This window comes from Cupressus sempervirens, chromosome 2 (assembly GCF_028749045.1).
Source record: "Cupressus sempervirens isolate cs-2001-9-10 chromosome 2, ASM2874904v1, whole genome shotgun sequence".
NCBI lineage: Eukaryota > Viridiplantae > Streptophyta > Pinopsida > Cupressales > Cupressaceae > Cupressus > Cupressus sempervirens.
Genome location: NC_143119.1, coordinates 210,023,487 through 210,040,377, shown reverse-complemented (window position 1 = coordinate 210,040,377; position 16,891 = coordinate 210,023,487). Strand labels below are relative to the sequence as shown.

Sequence of the window (16,891 nt, the reverse complement as noted above, 5' to 3'; positions counted from 1 at the left end):
GACATGTAAGGAAAGAAAACTTGAAAAGATGGAGATAACAAAACCTAGCCACTTTTAGGTTTTAGAATTTGGAGATTGAAGAGATGGATGAATGATACAAGAAGGAAGGCCCTGATAGTTTGAAAAGATGACAAACTCAAAATTTAGGCACAACTCATGGCTTCGAACCTCAGGGATCGAGAATGCTCCAAGGAGGCATAAGTGTAAAGGAAACCATGACAGCTTGGCAAATCAAGCCTTAGCCATATGTGAGTTTTGGACTTCAAAATAAAATCAACAACTTCCACATTCAACCAATTTTAGGTTTTCAACTTGGGTGGGTACCTAAAATATGGAAGGGGGAATTAATGCAACAAAAGAGACAAAATCATGCAAGGTTGCTGATTTACTATCTATTAGATCAATTATCATCAATCATAATGCTTCCATGCTCAATCATTTAGTTGTAAGTGGTTTACAACAAGCATCCTAGAAGACAACAAATATATGCAAAACTGAAATTAATATTTTTTATAAAACTACCTTGCCATGAAAATGAAAGTGATGAATGCACGTGTAACTGACATGACATTTCCTTCATAAGAGACTTTTATCATTACATAAACATGGAGAACACGTGTTGTAAAGTTATAGATTACAATTTTATTAATGATCATCGACTAGTGAAAACCTAAAGTACTAGCTATTTATACAAAAAAATGGCAAGCCATTGTGACAACTAATCATCTACACTTGGGAGAGGCACTTTCCAGTAGTTCCACGTATTGAAGTCCTCCTGAATTTCATTAAAAACAAAGAGTTTAGTTCACAACAGCCTAAGATGCTACTGAGGAAAACAACAATCATGTCTAAAAGAACAACTTACATGTTGAGATGAAGGCATAGATGGAAACATGCGATCTACAAAGTTATGAAGTGATGTGTATGATTTGACATCCACAAAATGATTTACAGCCACCTCTCCCTGTTCATGTCAGTAATCAGCATCCTTTATATCATGAATTTTGAAATGAACATCTTATCAGAAGTCTAGAATAGTACCTTGGGATTAATAGTGAAGACTTTTCCTTTTGGTATTCCAACTTTTAAATAACTTATCTCATCAGTTATTCTATTCCCAAAGCCCGCATAGAATGGATTGCTATCAGAAGGAAATAAAGCTTTTATATCCTGTAAAATAAAGTATTTGAAATACATGTTATACCCTGTAATAGGCAGTGCATACATTATAAGTGTGGAAAAGAGACCGGAAAACAATGATATTGTGTAACAAAGTCCTGACAAAAAACATTATGATATAAGAAAGTATTGCAAACCAATGGCTATATAAAAATGAAGGATTATTGTTCTATGGATGACTTTGCAGATGACAGATGGACCATATAGACCAATGGGGCTAATATAGCTAACACTTGTGTGGCAGCCAATATATAACTCCCAACTGTTTAAGGGACAGACCATAAACATTTCAGTACATTTATTATTGTCTCTGTTGGGATTAAGGTGTTTCAACCTTAGAATCCAAACATGCTAATTTATTTTATGGCAGAGTTCACTTGTGAGAAGTGTAAGGTAGCTGTTGCATATGGAAAAGTGACCGTTATGAATGAATTATGTTCCTTTTCATTGGAAATTGCTATGTGAATGTGTCATTAGTTTAACAAGCTGTAGTTTATGACATCACATACCTCTTTCTCATTAGAGATGGTTTTGGAAACCATGAGTTCTTTCTGCTTGTGCTGGGCTCTATATATGTATGGCTTCTATACTGTATTTTACTATTTTATAGATATAGGATGGATATCTTCCAATGAATGTCTATGTGCCAAATGTTCTCTAGAATTTTTTGCTGCTGTAATTACTCCCGAAAAGCATTGGCTCTATGCATTGTATTGAAACTGCTGCTGTTGTTGATAATGCAATTGAGTCTAGGTTTTGGAGTGTGGTCTTTTTCCCAAAAGGTTTTTCCCACATATAGCTGTTGTTGTAAGTTTATTTGTTTGAATCTGATTCTGCATGTGTTCATCTAGTTTGCAATAGTTTTGAGGGTTTGTAAGAAATTTCTGGATCATCTCTCCTGTTAGATTTAGCATTTGGAAGTGTTATTCTGCACTTGGCATCCTTTTAGTTCCCTCCAAACATAATGTCTAGCCATGAGAAGGTAAGATCTCTTGGTAATAGATATGCATAATTTTCATGGTAATTGATACTCAGAAGACTCTTGTAATCTTGTTAACTGATTGACTGCCTCTAAATCTTACTCTAATGTGGTTATGTACAAGCTGTCCCCTAAAATTATTATTCAAACGTTGTTCAGTGTATACAGCAGTCAAGCAACAAGATTTCTCAGTTCTGTGATTCATCCACCTTCAGTGCTTCGTTTTGCATATCAAATTTAGTCATGCATTCGTTACCGTTTTTTCCCTGTATTAAATCAATAGCAAAAGGTTAATAGAAATATAATAACATTCTTCCAGGAAAGGGTGAACTTGCTCCACTTCAAAATCAGTATTCATATAGTTGTAAAGGAGATAGAATAAAAAGAAAAACCGACATGTCATTTCATACCTTCAATTTCTTTGGGTTTGCATAAGAGGCATATCATATCACAAAACATCTAGGTGTGTGATGACAGAAAATTCAAACTGGTCAAAAACAGAGTATCTCTGGAACTTGCCATGAACTTGCAATGGTAAATTGCTTGGATGCATAGGTATGTATACTTGAGAATATGGAAAAATGAATATCAAATGGGGGCAGTCTTTTGATTATTCTTCTTTTAATACTCTGTCTACCTACTCTTGCTATGATGAATGAGTGTCAAGAGTATTCTAGTGAATATGTTCCCTATTATGATAAGATTGTGAATATTTTTCTGATCCCAACAGACATTCACTTGTGTCTGTAATATCATTCTGATGCAGAAAATTAAAGTGCTTGAGCAAGATCTTTTGCAGCCAAAACTTCAAGTTGCTGCTGCATGTGCCCAGAAGGTTGGACCTCCCAGAATGCCCCTCTGTGATGATGAGAAAAGGAAAACTGATTTACCTGGTGCTAATGTTTGATCAGATTTATATGCTATTAGGAATTTTAATTTTAGTCACTGTTCTACAGATATATATGTTAATCAATGCAGATTGAACAATACTTTGTTTGATATTCTTTGTTGATCACAATTTTACAATTATAACATGTGGATGTAGATTGATATGAATTTGATATGTATCTGCTATAATCTTATTATCAATATCAATCTCAGATATATAATGACAGTATTAATTCCTATGAATAAATATAAATTTGTGACAGTATGATATCGCTGAGATATTATTCAATATCAAACATGAGACAATGTAATATTGTTGAGATATATTATGAGTCACTGCTGTATCTTTGCTTGTACTAATTGATTTCTGTACTTGCTTGATACTGATATCAGTCTCTTTATATAGGATTTTTAGGGGGCATGTCTTCCGTAGGAACATGCTTCTACATGAGACATGCTTTCATAACTAATCCACCTGATAACAAGTCTTCACCGATCATTAACAAATTATCATGTAAGTTGTGACAACATCGATACATAGCATGATTTATAATTATTATATATTAAACCCAATCATATATAGATAGATAGATAGATAGATATTAATATACTAATTGTTGACAATGCATTGTGATGATCATAGGAAATAATCGGACCAGTCTATATAACAGGATAGAGATCAAATGCTCAATGCCAATACATCACTTATGCATTTAATTTCATCGGTTAAGTAATCCGACGAAGCTACAATTCTCTAATATCTTGGCCATCAGATTGTCCCAATCCCTTACCAAATGATGTTTATGATCAGCTACCAAAATTGCATGGGCATGACTATGCAAAAGGTGATATGCAAATCCAAGCTTTTGCTGATTTTATGAATGATTTTGAGATTGAGACTACCAATGCTTTAAGTGATTATTTTATGGATCAGTTAAATGATTTCTCAAATTATTCTTTTTCTTCTTAGGATGACCGTACATCATCTTTTATTGAGTGGTTTTATAATGAAATAGATTCTAGTTTATGAGGATGACTCTATTTTTTATTTGATATTAGATTTGATGATTCTGTCATAGGTATCCTTAAGAATTTGAGGCCTGAGCTATTAATTTGTGCAAGCTTGTATGGTGAGGCACTTGATTCTCATTTTGTCTTCTTTCATAAAAGCTGAAATCTGTAGGCCTCCACGAAACTTACCACTAAGTTGACTCTATTGACAAAATTAGAAGCATGTAAGGTTCCAAATTTGACATCCAAAAATGATGTTGCTGATTAGTCAGCTGAGTTTGAATTTCAACCTGACAGAATATCTATCGATGTTGGCACAGATACAAAATAATCAAAGATGTCTTGCAGATATAGAAAAGTGTGTTGTAACTGATGTCAACCTATGATATATGTGTTGCAAACATGGAGCATTAATAATAAAATTGCTGCACATATGAAGCATTAAATGTTGCAGATATGAAGTAGTGTGTTATCTCAGACCATTGATGATATTAAATGATAGCCCATGCAATGTTCATAAAAACTAATTCCTATATCCTTCAAGGTTTGTTTCATCCATAATACCTGAGTACAATATGATGATGTTGCAATATATTATAATTCAACAGTTGATAAAGTTACAAAATATTGCTTCTTTCTTGACCAAGAAACTAGCCAAGAGCCAAGGAGAACAAGTTTCACCACTGGTACTCCTTTGATTATCCAATCAGCCTCCACATTCACCTCTGCATATGTTGTCAGTGTAAAATCTGATTCTCTTGGATACCTAATTCCATATCTTCAGTTCCCTTCAAATATCTAAAAATACTGTTTACTGCCATAACATGTGACACTTTCAGTTCTTGCTTAGATCCGGTTGCCAAGCATATTGCATATATAATGTCTGGTCTAGTGGCAGTCATGTACAGTAATCCTCCAATCATCGATCTGTATTTGCATTTGTTTTCAGTGAATCATCCTCCATAGTTAACTTACAGCTGGTAACAATAGGAGTGCAAACAGGCTTTGAATTTTCTATACCGAACTTCTTCAACAATTCTTTCACATACTTGGATTGAGAAATGAAAATGCCTTTACCGTTCTGACTCACTTGCAATCTCAGAAAATGCAGGAGCATCCTGCGTGTAAAGGAAATCTTGCATCACCCAAAAATATTTCTATTTCCAGTTTTCTAGTTTTTGTGTTTTTAATAAGGGTTATTCCTATACATAGTTGTTATTTGAGGGAGCTTGCTAATTTCAGTAAGCAGGCATTATGTGCTCAGATTGTTCTATCTCATATGCGGACGTTCATCTTTGACATATCAGCTTACCAAACACGTTTTATTGTCATATCATATGTATTGGTGCAGTCATTGCAGATTTTTGGTGTGAATTTGGGCTATCCAAACTTCAAGTCAAACGATGAAGATCTAAATGCTTCTGAAACGAGGCAAAACCTTGACTGATTGATGCTTGCACAAATTGTTGTTGTAGATCGCTAGCCAAGCATTCTAGAATAGGGCTATAATAGCCCACCGGGTCAACGGTTTGCTAGTTATGGTCTCCAAAAGTGGACCCATCCGAAAATGTAGTTTGTAGATTGTCTTGAGTTGATCATATGTAATATAGTGTAATGGAATAATATAATATGAGGTTGGTCGGCCTCAAGGGTTAAGGCTTATGTCTAGAACCTTCCTAGGCGATTAAAAGTGCCTATTTAAGGAAGGCCTATAGGATATCTAGGCCAATTTTGGATGATAGTCGCAGCTCTTTATTTCCAGATTGTTGTAAGGAAGGTGCCCATATGGGTTTTCATATTATAATTCTATAATTCTGCATTTGCAGCGATAATAAGAAGACCATATTTTGTTCTTGCAATTTGTGTTGTTCTCTATTTCTGTTCTTTGTTGTGGTATTAAAGGGAGCACCATTCATTACTTGTAGATACAATTGTCTACTAAGTCTCTTCTTCTTTCTTGTCCTTTCCCTCTATATCATATTTAGACTCAATGCTTTTTTGGGGTCTTCTGAAAATCATCATGAACCCTCACATTTGCCCTTTCTACTATCTTATTTAACTTTTGTTATAGAACCAATACACTTTGCTCCTAGTAGAGTAGCCCAACAATATTCCTTTATCAGCTCTACTATCAAACTTGCCCAAGTTACCTTCAACTCTCTGAATGTATATTTGCTTCCAAAAAAATTGAAGTATTTCATAGCAAGTGCTCTTCCATGCCACAGATCATATGAAGTTGTCGTATTTCTTCCAATATAGAACCTCATTTGAAGTGTACACAGTAGCGTGCATAGCTTCTTTCCAATATACTTCTAGTAGACTTGCCTCCATGATCATTGTCCTTGTTGCCTCTTGTATTATTCAATTCATCCATTCCACAACACCATTCTATTGTGTTGTTATAGTTGCAGATAATTGTCTTTTGATGCCATGTCTTTCATAGCATATCTCAAATTCATTGGAAGTGAACTCTTCTCCTTTGTCAAATATTAAGCATTTAAGCTTCTTACTACATTTATTTTCAACTTTGGTCTTGAATACCTTGAACTTCTCAAATGCTTATGTTTTTTCACTAAAAAATACAACCCATGTATATCTCGAATAATCATCAAAAGAAGTATAAAATAACTCACCTTGAAAACATCTTCTAATAGGACCAAAAATGTCCACATGGACCAGTTCCAATAAACCGGTAGATGAATGATCTTTTCTCCTTGAAAGATTCTCTCCTTTTTTTTCCTTCTTGACATCCCTTGCATAAAATGTTATCCGGCTTCCTTATTCTTGGTAAATCTCTAACAACATGGGATAAGCTTATTCTAACCAAGTTATCAAATTTGATGTGGCACATCCTTCAGTGCCAAAGCTAACTGTCATCAACCCGAGAAATCCAACACCCTTTTGTAGCTCATTCAAATTCGTACATGTTTCTACCATTCCTCATACCAGATGCAATTAATGCTCAAGTTCTTTTTCTGATCTCACAACCTTCAGTCTTAAATATGACATCACAACCATTTTCATACATGTGTCCACTCAACAAATTGTATTACAAACCCTTCACATAATAAACATTGTTTATTCTTACTATCAAAAGTAATTGATCCTTTGCCAATGATATATGTTTCCTTGTCATCACCAAATCTAACAAGACCACCATCATATTTGTCAAGTAATTATCTCCAATTATATGATATGAACAACCACTATCAATTAGTTATTCAGTCTTATTTCTTGTAACATACAAAGCAGCTTTAACATAATCAGCTTTATTTTCAACTTTGGTCTTGTTGAACCTCTTAAATTTCTTTCAAATTTTCCCAAACTTCTAGGTAGACTTCAAGGAAATAACCTTAGCTAGTTCAGTCTTTGATAAAGCACTAGAGATTACATAGCTTGCTTGATCATTCTCCTCATAAGCTTCAACTTCATCTTGAGTTTGCAGACCATTTTGAGGGAACACATACTTTGTCTCCACATGCTTCCAAGTTTTGTAACCAAATGTAACCAAGTAATCTTTCATTTGATCGTTCCATGAGTTGTAGTTGGATCCATCGAACATAGGGACACTCAACTTGTGCACCATTGGAGAGGCCTCAAGCAATTAAGCTCACAATCAAGGAACCAATCTTTAACATTGACTGTTGAATAGGCCGAATAACTAAGAGGGGGAGGTGAATCAATTATTCCCACACAAATTATAAATATTCTCTATTAGTAAACTCATAAACAATATTAGTAAAAACTATCGATCTATCAATTAAGCACAGTAAACATCCAAAAAAAAAGTAACATCAAAAGTACGAGAACATTGACACAGAGAACACCAAGCTTTACATGGAAAACCCAAACTGGGAAAAACCAAGGAGAAACTAATTCTAATGAAATAAAACATCTATTAGGCAACACTAGTTAAAGTGATTTTTACAAGAGGCACATTGTCAATAATGCTCGCTACTATCTGAGTCTGTATCGGTAGGCTCACTACCATTGTGGCTAACCAACCAAAAATATAATGAAGGCTCATTGCCAATACAATCAGGTTTATAGCTAGAATATAAGAAATGAAAGTTAAATTCACCACTATTTACACAGTCATCGATACTTTGCAACATAGGCTGCCACTCTTTACCCCAACTTGCAGTAACTATTTCAAAAGATTCACACTATATACCTTGCATACAAGCATCATGCACACTCACCAGCTGAAATCATCTCTCTACTTATACTTCTTACTTCCCTCAAACCTATCAGCCATAATCGATTTGAAATAGGTCATACGAAGACCTACCTGTGGTAGGAAAGGAATGAAACGTAGACCACCTCAACAAATAAGACAACTCAAACTATCCAACCTGCAATGCCATCAACACGATCTTCAGTGACAATTGTCATGATGAACACATTACAAAGTAGTTGCTAGGATCGAAACAAAAATAACACACTTCACCTTGGATCGACACAAAAGAGGATCCACCACATGTTTCACACCAAGTATATTTTCTAACGCCAAGAATTATTTACCCCCAAGACATAGAAGGATAAAACATTTAAAGCACATCCACTAGTGAGCGCATCAACTGATACACAAGTTATCGATGAACAATGACCAATACATAACCTATACACCATACCTAATGGTACACACGAGCCAGTACACAAGCAACACACCAAGAGGCTAGAACAACATTGGCATCAATGACAACCATTAATGACCATTGATGACAATGGCATAGATAGAATCAACCTCGCATTCTAACATTTGGTGTATACAAGAAAAACTATTTGAAGTGCTTATGGGACAATGCTCTACATATGTTGGTGACTTGTAGTTTTGGTGTCGTTATGCATGATCTGTGAATATTGCACTTGTTAGAATTATAGGCCTGGTTGGCACTTGTTTGTACTGATGATGTGTTGTATTGGTGACAAGGTTGTCATTAATGTCAGCATATATGTTTGAGTTCATGACAAATAGGGATTTTGCACATCCCAGAGGTTTATTGAGTCAACGAAGTTAGCACTGAATAGGCTAAGCTATGCAAGCTTAGGATTATGTTCATGGATGAGTTTAGATGCTACATCTATGTTTGCTTACAATTATATTGATTATTGGATAAGTTACAGTTCATTTGGTTAAGACTAGTAGTAGACCAGTGTGCAGGAAATTATGTTAGAGACGATTGTTGGTAGATTGGTTGTATCTTATCAATAAAGTTTAATTAATATAAGAAAGCTTGGATAGTGATTGAAGACATGTTCGTGATGCTATGTCGTGATAGCATATGTTGGAGATTATTCTAGAGAGCTCGTGGATGCTAAACATGCGATATGTTTTACTAGCAATTAATATTGTTAGTGAAACGTGTTGAACCTTATGGGATAAAATGTTAATTGTATTGTAGCATGTGAGAACATTATTGTAGTAATTGTAATGATGCTTAAGAAGGCATGTATGCCTTGGTGTGGTCCTACATAATCATTGTACATTGGGAATGCCTTAATAGGCCAACCTAATTAGCTATTTGGACAAGGCATAAAGGAAAGATGTTTTCATTAGGGATAAGTATGTATTAGAATGTATGAGGTTAGGGGATGCAAATTTGATCAAAGAAAAGTGCTAATAGAGTTGGATGTTGGAATTTGGAACTTGAAAGGAACTATATTCGCAATCGAATTGCAATATTGGTTAGTTCAATTATTGTATTTGTTATCTAGAAGATCTACTCTTCATTGTTGACTGAAGCAATTTGGACAGTGGCTTCAAATGTCTTCCTTCAAGCCTTTAAATTAGCGTTTGACCCTTCTAACAAAGGTTCAAAGTCTCCTAACAAGGACGTGTCCTTTAGCTAGAACCATTGTATTGATTGCATTGTATTTGACTCCTAACAAGGTCATATCCTTTCACAAGGAACATTTATATTAGTACACTATCTTGTGGCTTCCTGATTAGTTTCCCTAGTTAACAAATTATTGTGTAACTGTGTATGGTTTATCTCTTGTTATGGTTCATTGTTTTGGCTATTGAAGTTGGATTATGGTTCATTGTTTTGGTTATTGAAGTTGGATTTAATAAGTTGGATATAAGTTTAATTTGGTCACAACTAATTCACCCCCACACCCTAGTTGTGTGGGTGGACTTTACTTTCTAACAACACTATCCTACTTTCAAGTCCACAAAAGTTTAGAGTTTGAAGTAATGTTGTGTTGTCTGTTGATATTGAGATTGGCTATCAGGAATAGTTAGGACTGGTCTGGACAATACTCTATATTGATGTTTCCAGGTGTGTTCTTTGGTAGACAAGTTCCTAACCTTTGCGCATTATTCCAATTTGCATATCTTACATTGGTTGGCTCCACAAGTAAAGTTACGTTGCTTTGTGTTCAACATTGTTGTTTGTGTTGGTATTTTGCCAACTCAGTTTATTTTGATGAGTTGATTTATAACTTATTGGTCCAGATAAGCTTTGGATGAAGAATTAGAGTGTTGATATGGATCTCATAATGATGTGTCGAGGTCCACATTAAATTATGAGCCTTGAAGAATATTTTTGGTCTAGGTTGTTAACATATTCTAATGCCTTGCTACACATTACATTTGGTACTGATTTTGGAGAGTGTTGCAGTGCATGAGCTTTGATTAAATCACTTTTCGAATACTTGTGATGATGTAATTGGGTCCCGTTTAGCTTCTAGGGTGGACCACATTGAGTGTTTGTGGTACCCTATTTTGTGTAAAAGATGCTTATCTTTACAATCGCCAACATAATTGCATTTTTGGATGATCAAGTTGATATATATAGATGAGTGGATGGTTCTGTTGAAGTGTAGATTGACTTAGACTGTACTTGGATTGAATGTGTAGTCAATGTGAAAGAGAAAAAGTGAGTATGTGAAGTTCGATAGAGTTGTTGCAATGTTTGATCAAGAGATCCTATATCTTTCTAGTTCATAATATTATTGTACCTGCTAGAAGACAGTCTTTTGGCAGCTTGTGCAGACTTATATCTTACCTAAAGTAGTGATCTTCAATGATTTGCAAGTTCTTGTATCTTGCTTTTCTTGTCAAGTGCATAGTGCTCCTTGGACCGTGGCCTAAACACTTGTAAATTTTTATTCATATAATGAATGAGATTCCCGCCATGGTTTTCCCACAGTGGGTTTTCCACATAAAAATCCTGTTTAGGTTTCTTTTTCATTACAATTTCATGCATTGATAGTTAGCTGGATAAAGATAAGTGATCGGTGTGTGCAGTAGTTTTCAATCTGGTGAAGATCCCCCCTGCCCTTCTCACTATCAGTCTTGAGGCATGTTCAATAGAGAGCGAATTTACATCACAATCTACATTCTTAATACAGGACAATGAAGAGTGTTTGTCTCTTTTTTTTCTATTATATAATATGTATAAATATAAATATGAAAAAAAGTTATTAACGTAAATAAATAAACAGAAGATAATAAATTTAATGAAGGGAAATATAGTACGGTTGAAAAAAGTTATATTAGACACAAAAACAAATTGCCAAACCACCACACTCTAACCGGCAACATATGTTTCTGTTGAATGTGTTTAAATTAGAGAGAAGATAAAAGGATAATAACCTTAATATTGTCCCTCTACTGCTGTTGCTGGTATCATATCTTAATGGTTTCTTACTGGGATCTTTACCCACATTGAGAGGTCCCGTTGCATAGTGAAAATGTTCTAACTTTGAGACCAGTCAAGCTAAATTTATAAACACATTTGGACCTTAACACTACTCAATAATTGATCCACATTTTGACACACACTATAGGCTTTGTTCTCTTCTGCAAATAACACATGCACGCACTTGCCTCATATTATATGCTAGACTGTTCCACTTATTAATTTTAATATTTAAGGAATAATGATGTATTTCATTTAATTATTTGTTTTCCATTAGATCCTGCATTAGCTATTAAATAGATTGGATGTGTGCTCATATATCAGTTCGGTACACATTCCCAATATTACTGCAAAAGAGAATAAATCAAGCTACTTAAATGTTTGGTGACACATTTTTCTACAGAAAACTGAGTATGAAGGAATAATAAAGTTGATGTCAAAGACAAAGTTATAACAGCAATGGAAGTTTTGATATTGTTTATTTTTCCTTATGAATATCACAATATCAAATCAAAAGAGGATGAGTTTAACAAGATGAATAGATCCAAAGTTCAACATTGCTTTGATTCATAATTCCATAATATCAAAATCAACAAATATGATTTTAGACATATGAACAATTACCTTAAGGCATGCAATTTTGAACTCATGAGGATTTCGTCGTATCACTGCAAACAACAAATACGGAACATATATAGGTAAACGTTTGTTATTAATCATAGAATGGTTTCTGATGCAATTGTAATCAAATAACATTTTTCATTATGTTATATCATATTGCAACAACGTGGAAATAGCCTAAACTTGAACATAAGTTCGTAAAGATTGTAACAATGGATATGAGATTAAATTCCCCAGTGCATTGCTAAATTCATACAAAAAGGATGCAAAGTGAAAGTCAAAAATAGATGAATTCCACAAAAGAAATGACTAAACATCACACACGAAAAGAAAATGCTACAACAACCTTACATATAATAAGAGAAAAAGTTTTGTAGGGGCATAATAAGCATTGAATATTAATAAAGACATGGAGTTTTAAAATTTCTATTACCAATGAGATCCAATGAAATATCAATAGAACTGACAATGTTGATAATACCCTCTTCCCCAAGATCTCAAGAGATTGTGCATATATCAATCTCATTTGCACAATACATGTGTGGGCGCGCGCACGCTAACTATGACCATAAACTAACTTTCTATTGCACTTTTAATTTATATGAACCAAACAACAATTCTTTCACAGTCATTTGCATCAAACAATAACCTTTGCAAACTAAAATTCAGAACCTGTATTTGTCATGACTTTTCCAAATGCAAGATGAACTGCAACCTCTTCCCGATTAATTGCCAAGCCTCTAAATGGTTTCCTGTAGCAAAAATGCAGCTCCCCAAGGTCATACACAGGCTTCAATAAATGTAAGCAGGCCTCTAACTGGTTTTTGCAGGCCTCTGCAATTGATTGCCAGCCCTCTAATTTGAAATGCAGATCTCAATAAAAAGGACGCAATCCCTCAGACTTCCAATGACAGCCCAGACATGTTTACAGGCTGCCAAACTCCAACGCAGGCTTCCATTATTTTAATCACAGACCTTGCCATTATTCACGGAATGCAGGCTCATAAATATTAATCACCAGCCACAATGAGTGTCCCCAGAAATTCTAAATGCTGCCTTGGGACCAATCGGTAGCTACAAAATTCACTCAACAGTCTTCCAAACCAGAATTGCAGGTATAAATAGTCCCTGAGAATCGATTCAACAAATGCAGCCACCCTGGAATTGCGAAAACACCCAATCTTTAAACTGATTGGATGCTACCTTCTAACAAATCTAAAACGCCTTACTGAAGGACTACAGCCAGGTATTCAAACTCAAAATTCTGATAAGAAATCCAGTGATTGTGCAACCCCACAATTGCAATGAGATATACCTTTTCCTTCAGCCAGTAATGCTTCTCTGCCACACAGTAACTCCCAGCCACAGACAATTACAGTAAGGGAGAATAAATAAATATCCAGAATATATTGAAATTACTATACCGCAGCAGTGATTCAAATGCACTTCTCAACTCAAACCCTTACTTCAGCAAGGGCACAGAAAATGTCAACCTCAAAAAAAATTCTCGCAAAGACAACAAAGCTAAACAATAATCAGATGCCATTCCTTTCACAACAAGCCCATATTTATAATCCTCCAAAAACCATATGTTTCCCAAATGAAACTCCACTCAAGAAGCTTCACCAACACAACATTGATTAGAAGCTTCCATTAGATTCTTTTAAATGAAAAACAATTCCTTGCCCTCTTCTATTTAATAGTTGACTTGGCTTATAGCTAATTGAATAAATGGCCCCTTCCAATGATAACTCAACACTCAATTTAAATGAAATTATAAAGTAAAATTATAACGTTGTAATAAGCAAGTTAAATTATAACGTTATATTAAGCCATTTAATGAATTACTAATGATTTGGTCACTAAAAATATAATAACTCGCAAAATACTCATCATTTTAATATGTCGTCTGAAATAGGGGTCATGCCTACCAAAAATAGAAAGGGTCCATCTCAATCAACACCCAACTTATCACAAATAGTAAGTATACAAGACTAAGCCCAAAGAAAGTCCAGTCTAAGCCAAATGAATAACAACGTGTAACTTACTGAATTGTGGAGAACACAAGACCCTCCCAAGCCAAGCCACTGCCTCATAAGACCCTCTATCCACAATAATTAGCTTACAAGGATCAGAATAATCTTTGAGACTCTAATGCTAACAAAAATGGGGACATTACATGTGAGGGGGGTGTGAATCACTACAGCAATAAACCTAAAAATTGAACTTACAAACTTGCAAAAAACCAACATGCAAAACTAAAAACAATGTACAACACTATCACATCCAATATCCACAAAGATTGACACAAGACACAAAGATTTTGATCTCGTGGAGACCCTTATTAGAGGGAAAAACCACGATGGGAATGGTACCCACAATATATCAATAAGCTAAATAAAATATTGCCTATTAAGACCAAATACAACCACCTTGTTAAAGGCATACCCAGTTGATGCAGAGGAAATCGATCTGGTCTACAAATCTGCATATCTTCCTATCATTCTTTGGAACTATCGAGTTAGAGGCTCAAACACTTCTATTTTTCCCAAATGCGATACTACCAACTACACATTATAATGCCTTAACTTGATATACTAATATCCACTTTGATATAAATCTCACCAATCTCTATTTGACCTCCCCACGAACCAAGATTGAACCCCGTTATTTCACTGAATCACACTCACCAATGGGTGGTTTACTTTTATTGCTTATAACATGTCGAATGGGTTGTCCACGGCCTGGCTACTCTCACCACCTTGCGGGTGTAACTCGAACATGTCGATGGCATCCCACAACTACTCCTAGTCTCCTCCAACCAACTTTCTCAACATTTGGTTTTTCTTTCCAATCTTAGAAACCAATTGCTCTTTTCCATTTTCTGGCTCCCTCACAAATGCTTCGGGTCACATTTTACCACCTTTCCATTGCCACGCATCCATTCACACTGCTGCTACGTTAACATCTCTTCCTTGCCATCGGATTACCTCTCCCCAAACCCGAGTCACGTCCCACCTTTTCTTTGAAAGCCATCAGGTTCTTCTCTCAAACCCGAGCCTACTCCTTTATCTGTGTTGAACACCACATGCTTTAATCAATACGGGCTTCACCCATATGGTGATTTAATTCGCCACCCTTTTGCAAACAAATGCAGTCGCAAAATGCAAAAATCGGGTTTCTCCTTCACATTATTGTTTCAAAACAAGAACTTGCCATTGTTATCGGTTTCCATAACCGAATCTTCTCCATGACTAAACCATTTCTTCCTCCTTTGCAAATCACTATCAAAACCGATAGTTATGGGGAAGTGCGAAGGAATAACACTTATAACATCAAACACTCACACGGAGATAGAAGGATAGACACTAAATCAAAACATTAATTTCATTAATCGTAACATTCAATTCAAAAATCTCTACATGCATGGCTCTCTAGCTAAAGGCCAAAGGGTTGATCCTTTCCTCCTTATTTGCACACTAAAAAGACTCACTCTTCATGACTTCCCTCTATCCCCTCTATTACAATATGAGATGTCTATTTAAAGACCACCTCAATGGTTACAAACCATTCAACTACCCTAAGATCATTCAAATTCCCATTCAATTACATTGTAATACAATTTGAGATGACTTAATGTCAAAATTATGAAAAATGTGGTGAGATGTCGAGGTGTGACTACACCACCAGTTAAGAGTATCTTAGCCCTATCAAGAGCTAGAATTTCCTATTAAAAACTAGTCTGTTAAGAGCTTCATAACACATGCTAACATATTACCTTGTTAAAGGTTTTGGCCATTGGATCCTGTTAAAAATCCTGCTCACGCTACTAAGCATGACCTTATTAAGGGATTTAGCTTGCTGCAACTATTGGGGACCAATAAGTGGAATGATCTGATAAATAGCACTTCTTGCCTACTTGAATATATCCAATTAAGCTCAATCACTACTATGCCTACATACACTTTTAGCTTCTGAATCACAACTCCTGAAACACAAATTGTCATCATCGCACACACGATCTCTACACTCTCTTTTCTTCTTAAGACTTTCCATCAATTAGGATTTTCCACCACCTCAACAATTTGTAATGAAATTCAAATTTCCCTTCTTATAAATCCTCCAAGCAAGTAGCAATCTTTCTCCTATTTGCATCAACAACAGGGTCCAATCACATATCAATTTGACAACAAGAGTCAAAACGTATTCACTTCCGTGGGTTCATGCATGTTACATCCAAAAATTTTGACCTAGCTTTAAAAATCTCTCATAGCCGTTGGATTTAACGAATTTTTCTTTCATGATCATGTGAAGTAGGTAGTTATTTATATCCATTGTATTAACTGTTAATGAAGATGGTCGTTAAGCATTAATTGTTATATGATGTTTAGCAATTGCTTGATTTTGGAATTATGGTTAATAATTTAAAGTCTTTTAAATGTTTATATGAAAATTATTATGGAATTGTTATTATGGTGGAAGTGTTTTCACGGATGATTGTAGGAGAAGATGAAGGGGGAAGCATTGCTAAGCGGGATCATCAGAATGGGATACTTGCTTAGTC

The 16,891-nt window shown here is 35.1% G+C and overlaps 1 protein-coding gene across 14 annotated transcripts in view; it reads right to left on the bottom strand.

Annotated features, from left to right (window-relative positions):
* Positions 1–548: 548 nt before the first annotated feature.
* The window catches only part of LOC149571781 (phosphatidate phosphatase PAH2-like), a 54,287-nt gene continuing 37,944 nt past the window's right edge, over positions 549–16,891 (bottom strand). For all 14 annotated transcript variants that reach the window (XM_089813189.1, XM_089813185.1, XM_089813190.1 and 11 more), the window contains exons 11-14: positions 12,331–12,374; positions 1,042–1,170; positions 866–964; positions 549–775 (exon numbers count right to left, since the gene is read on the bottom strand). In XM_089813189.1, the coding sequence (XP_089669315.1) occupies positions 719–775; positions 866–964; positions 1,042–1,170; positions 12,331–12,374 (329 nt within the window). In that variant the 3' untranslated portion in view covers positions 549–718. The remainder of the gene's footprint in view (positions 776–865; positions 965–1,041; positions 1,171–12,330; positions 12,375–16,891) is intronic.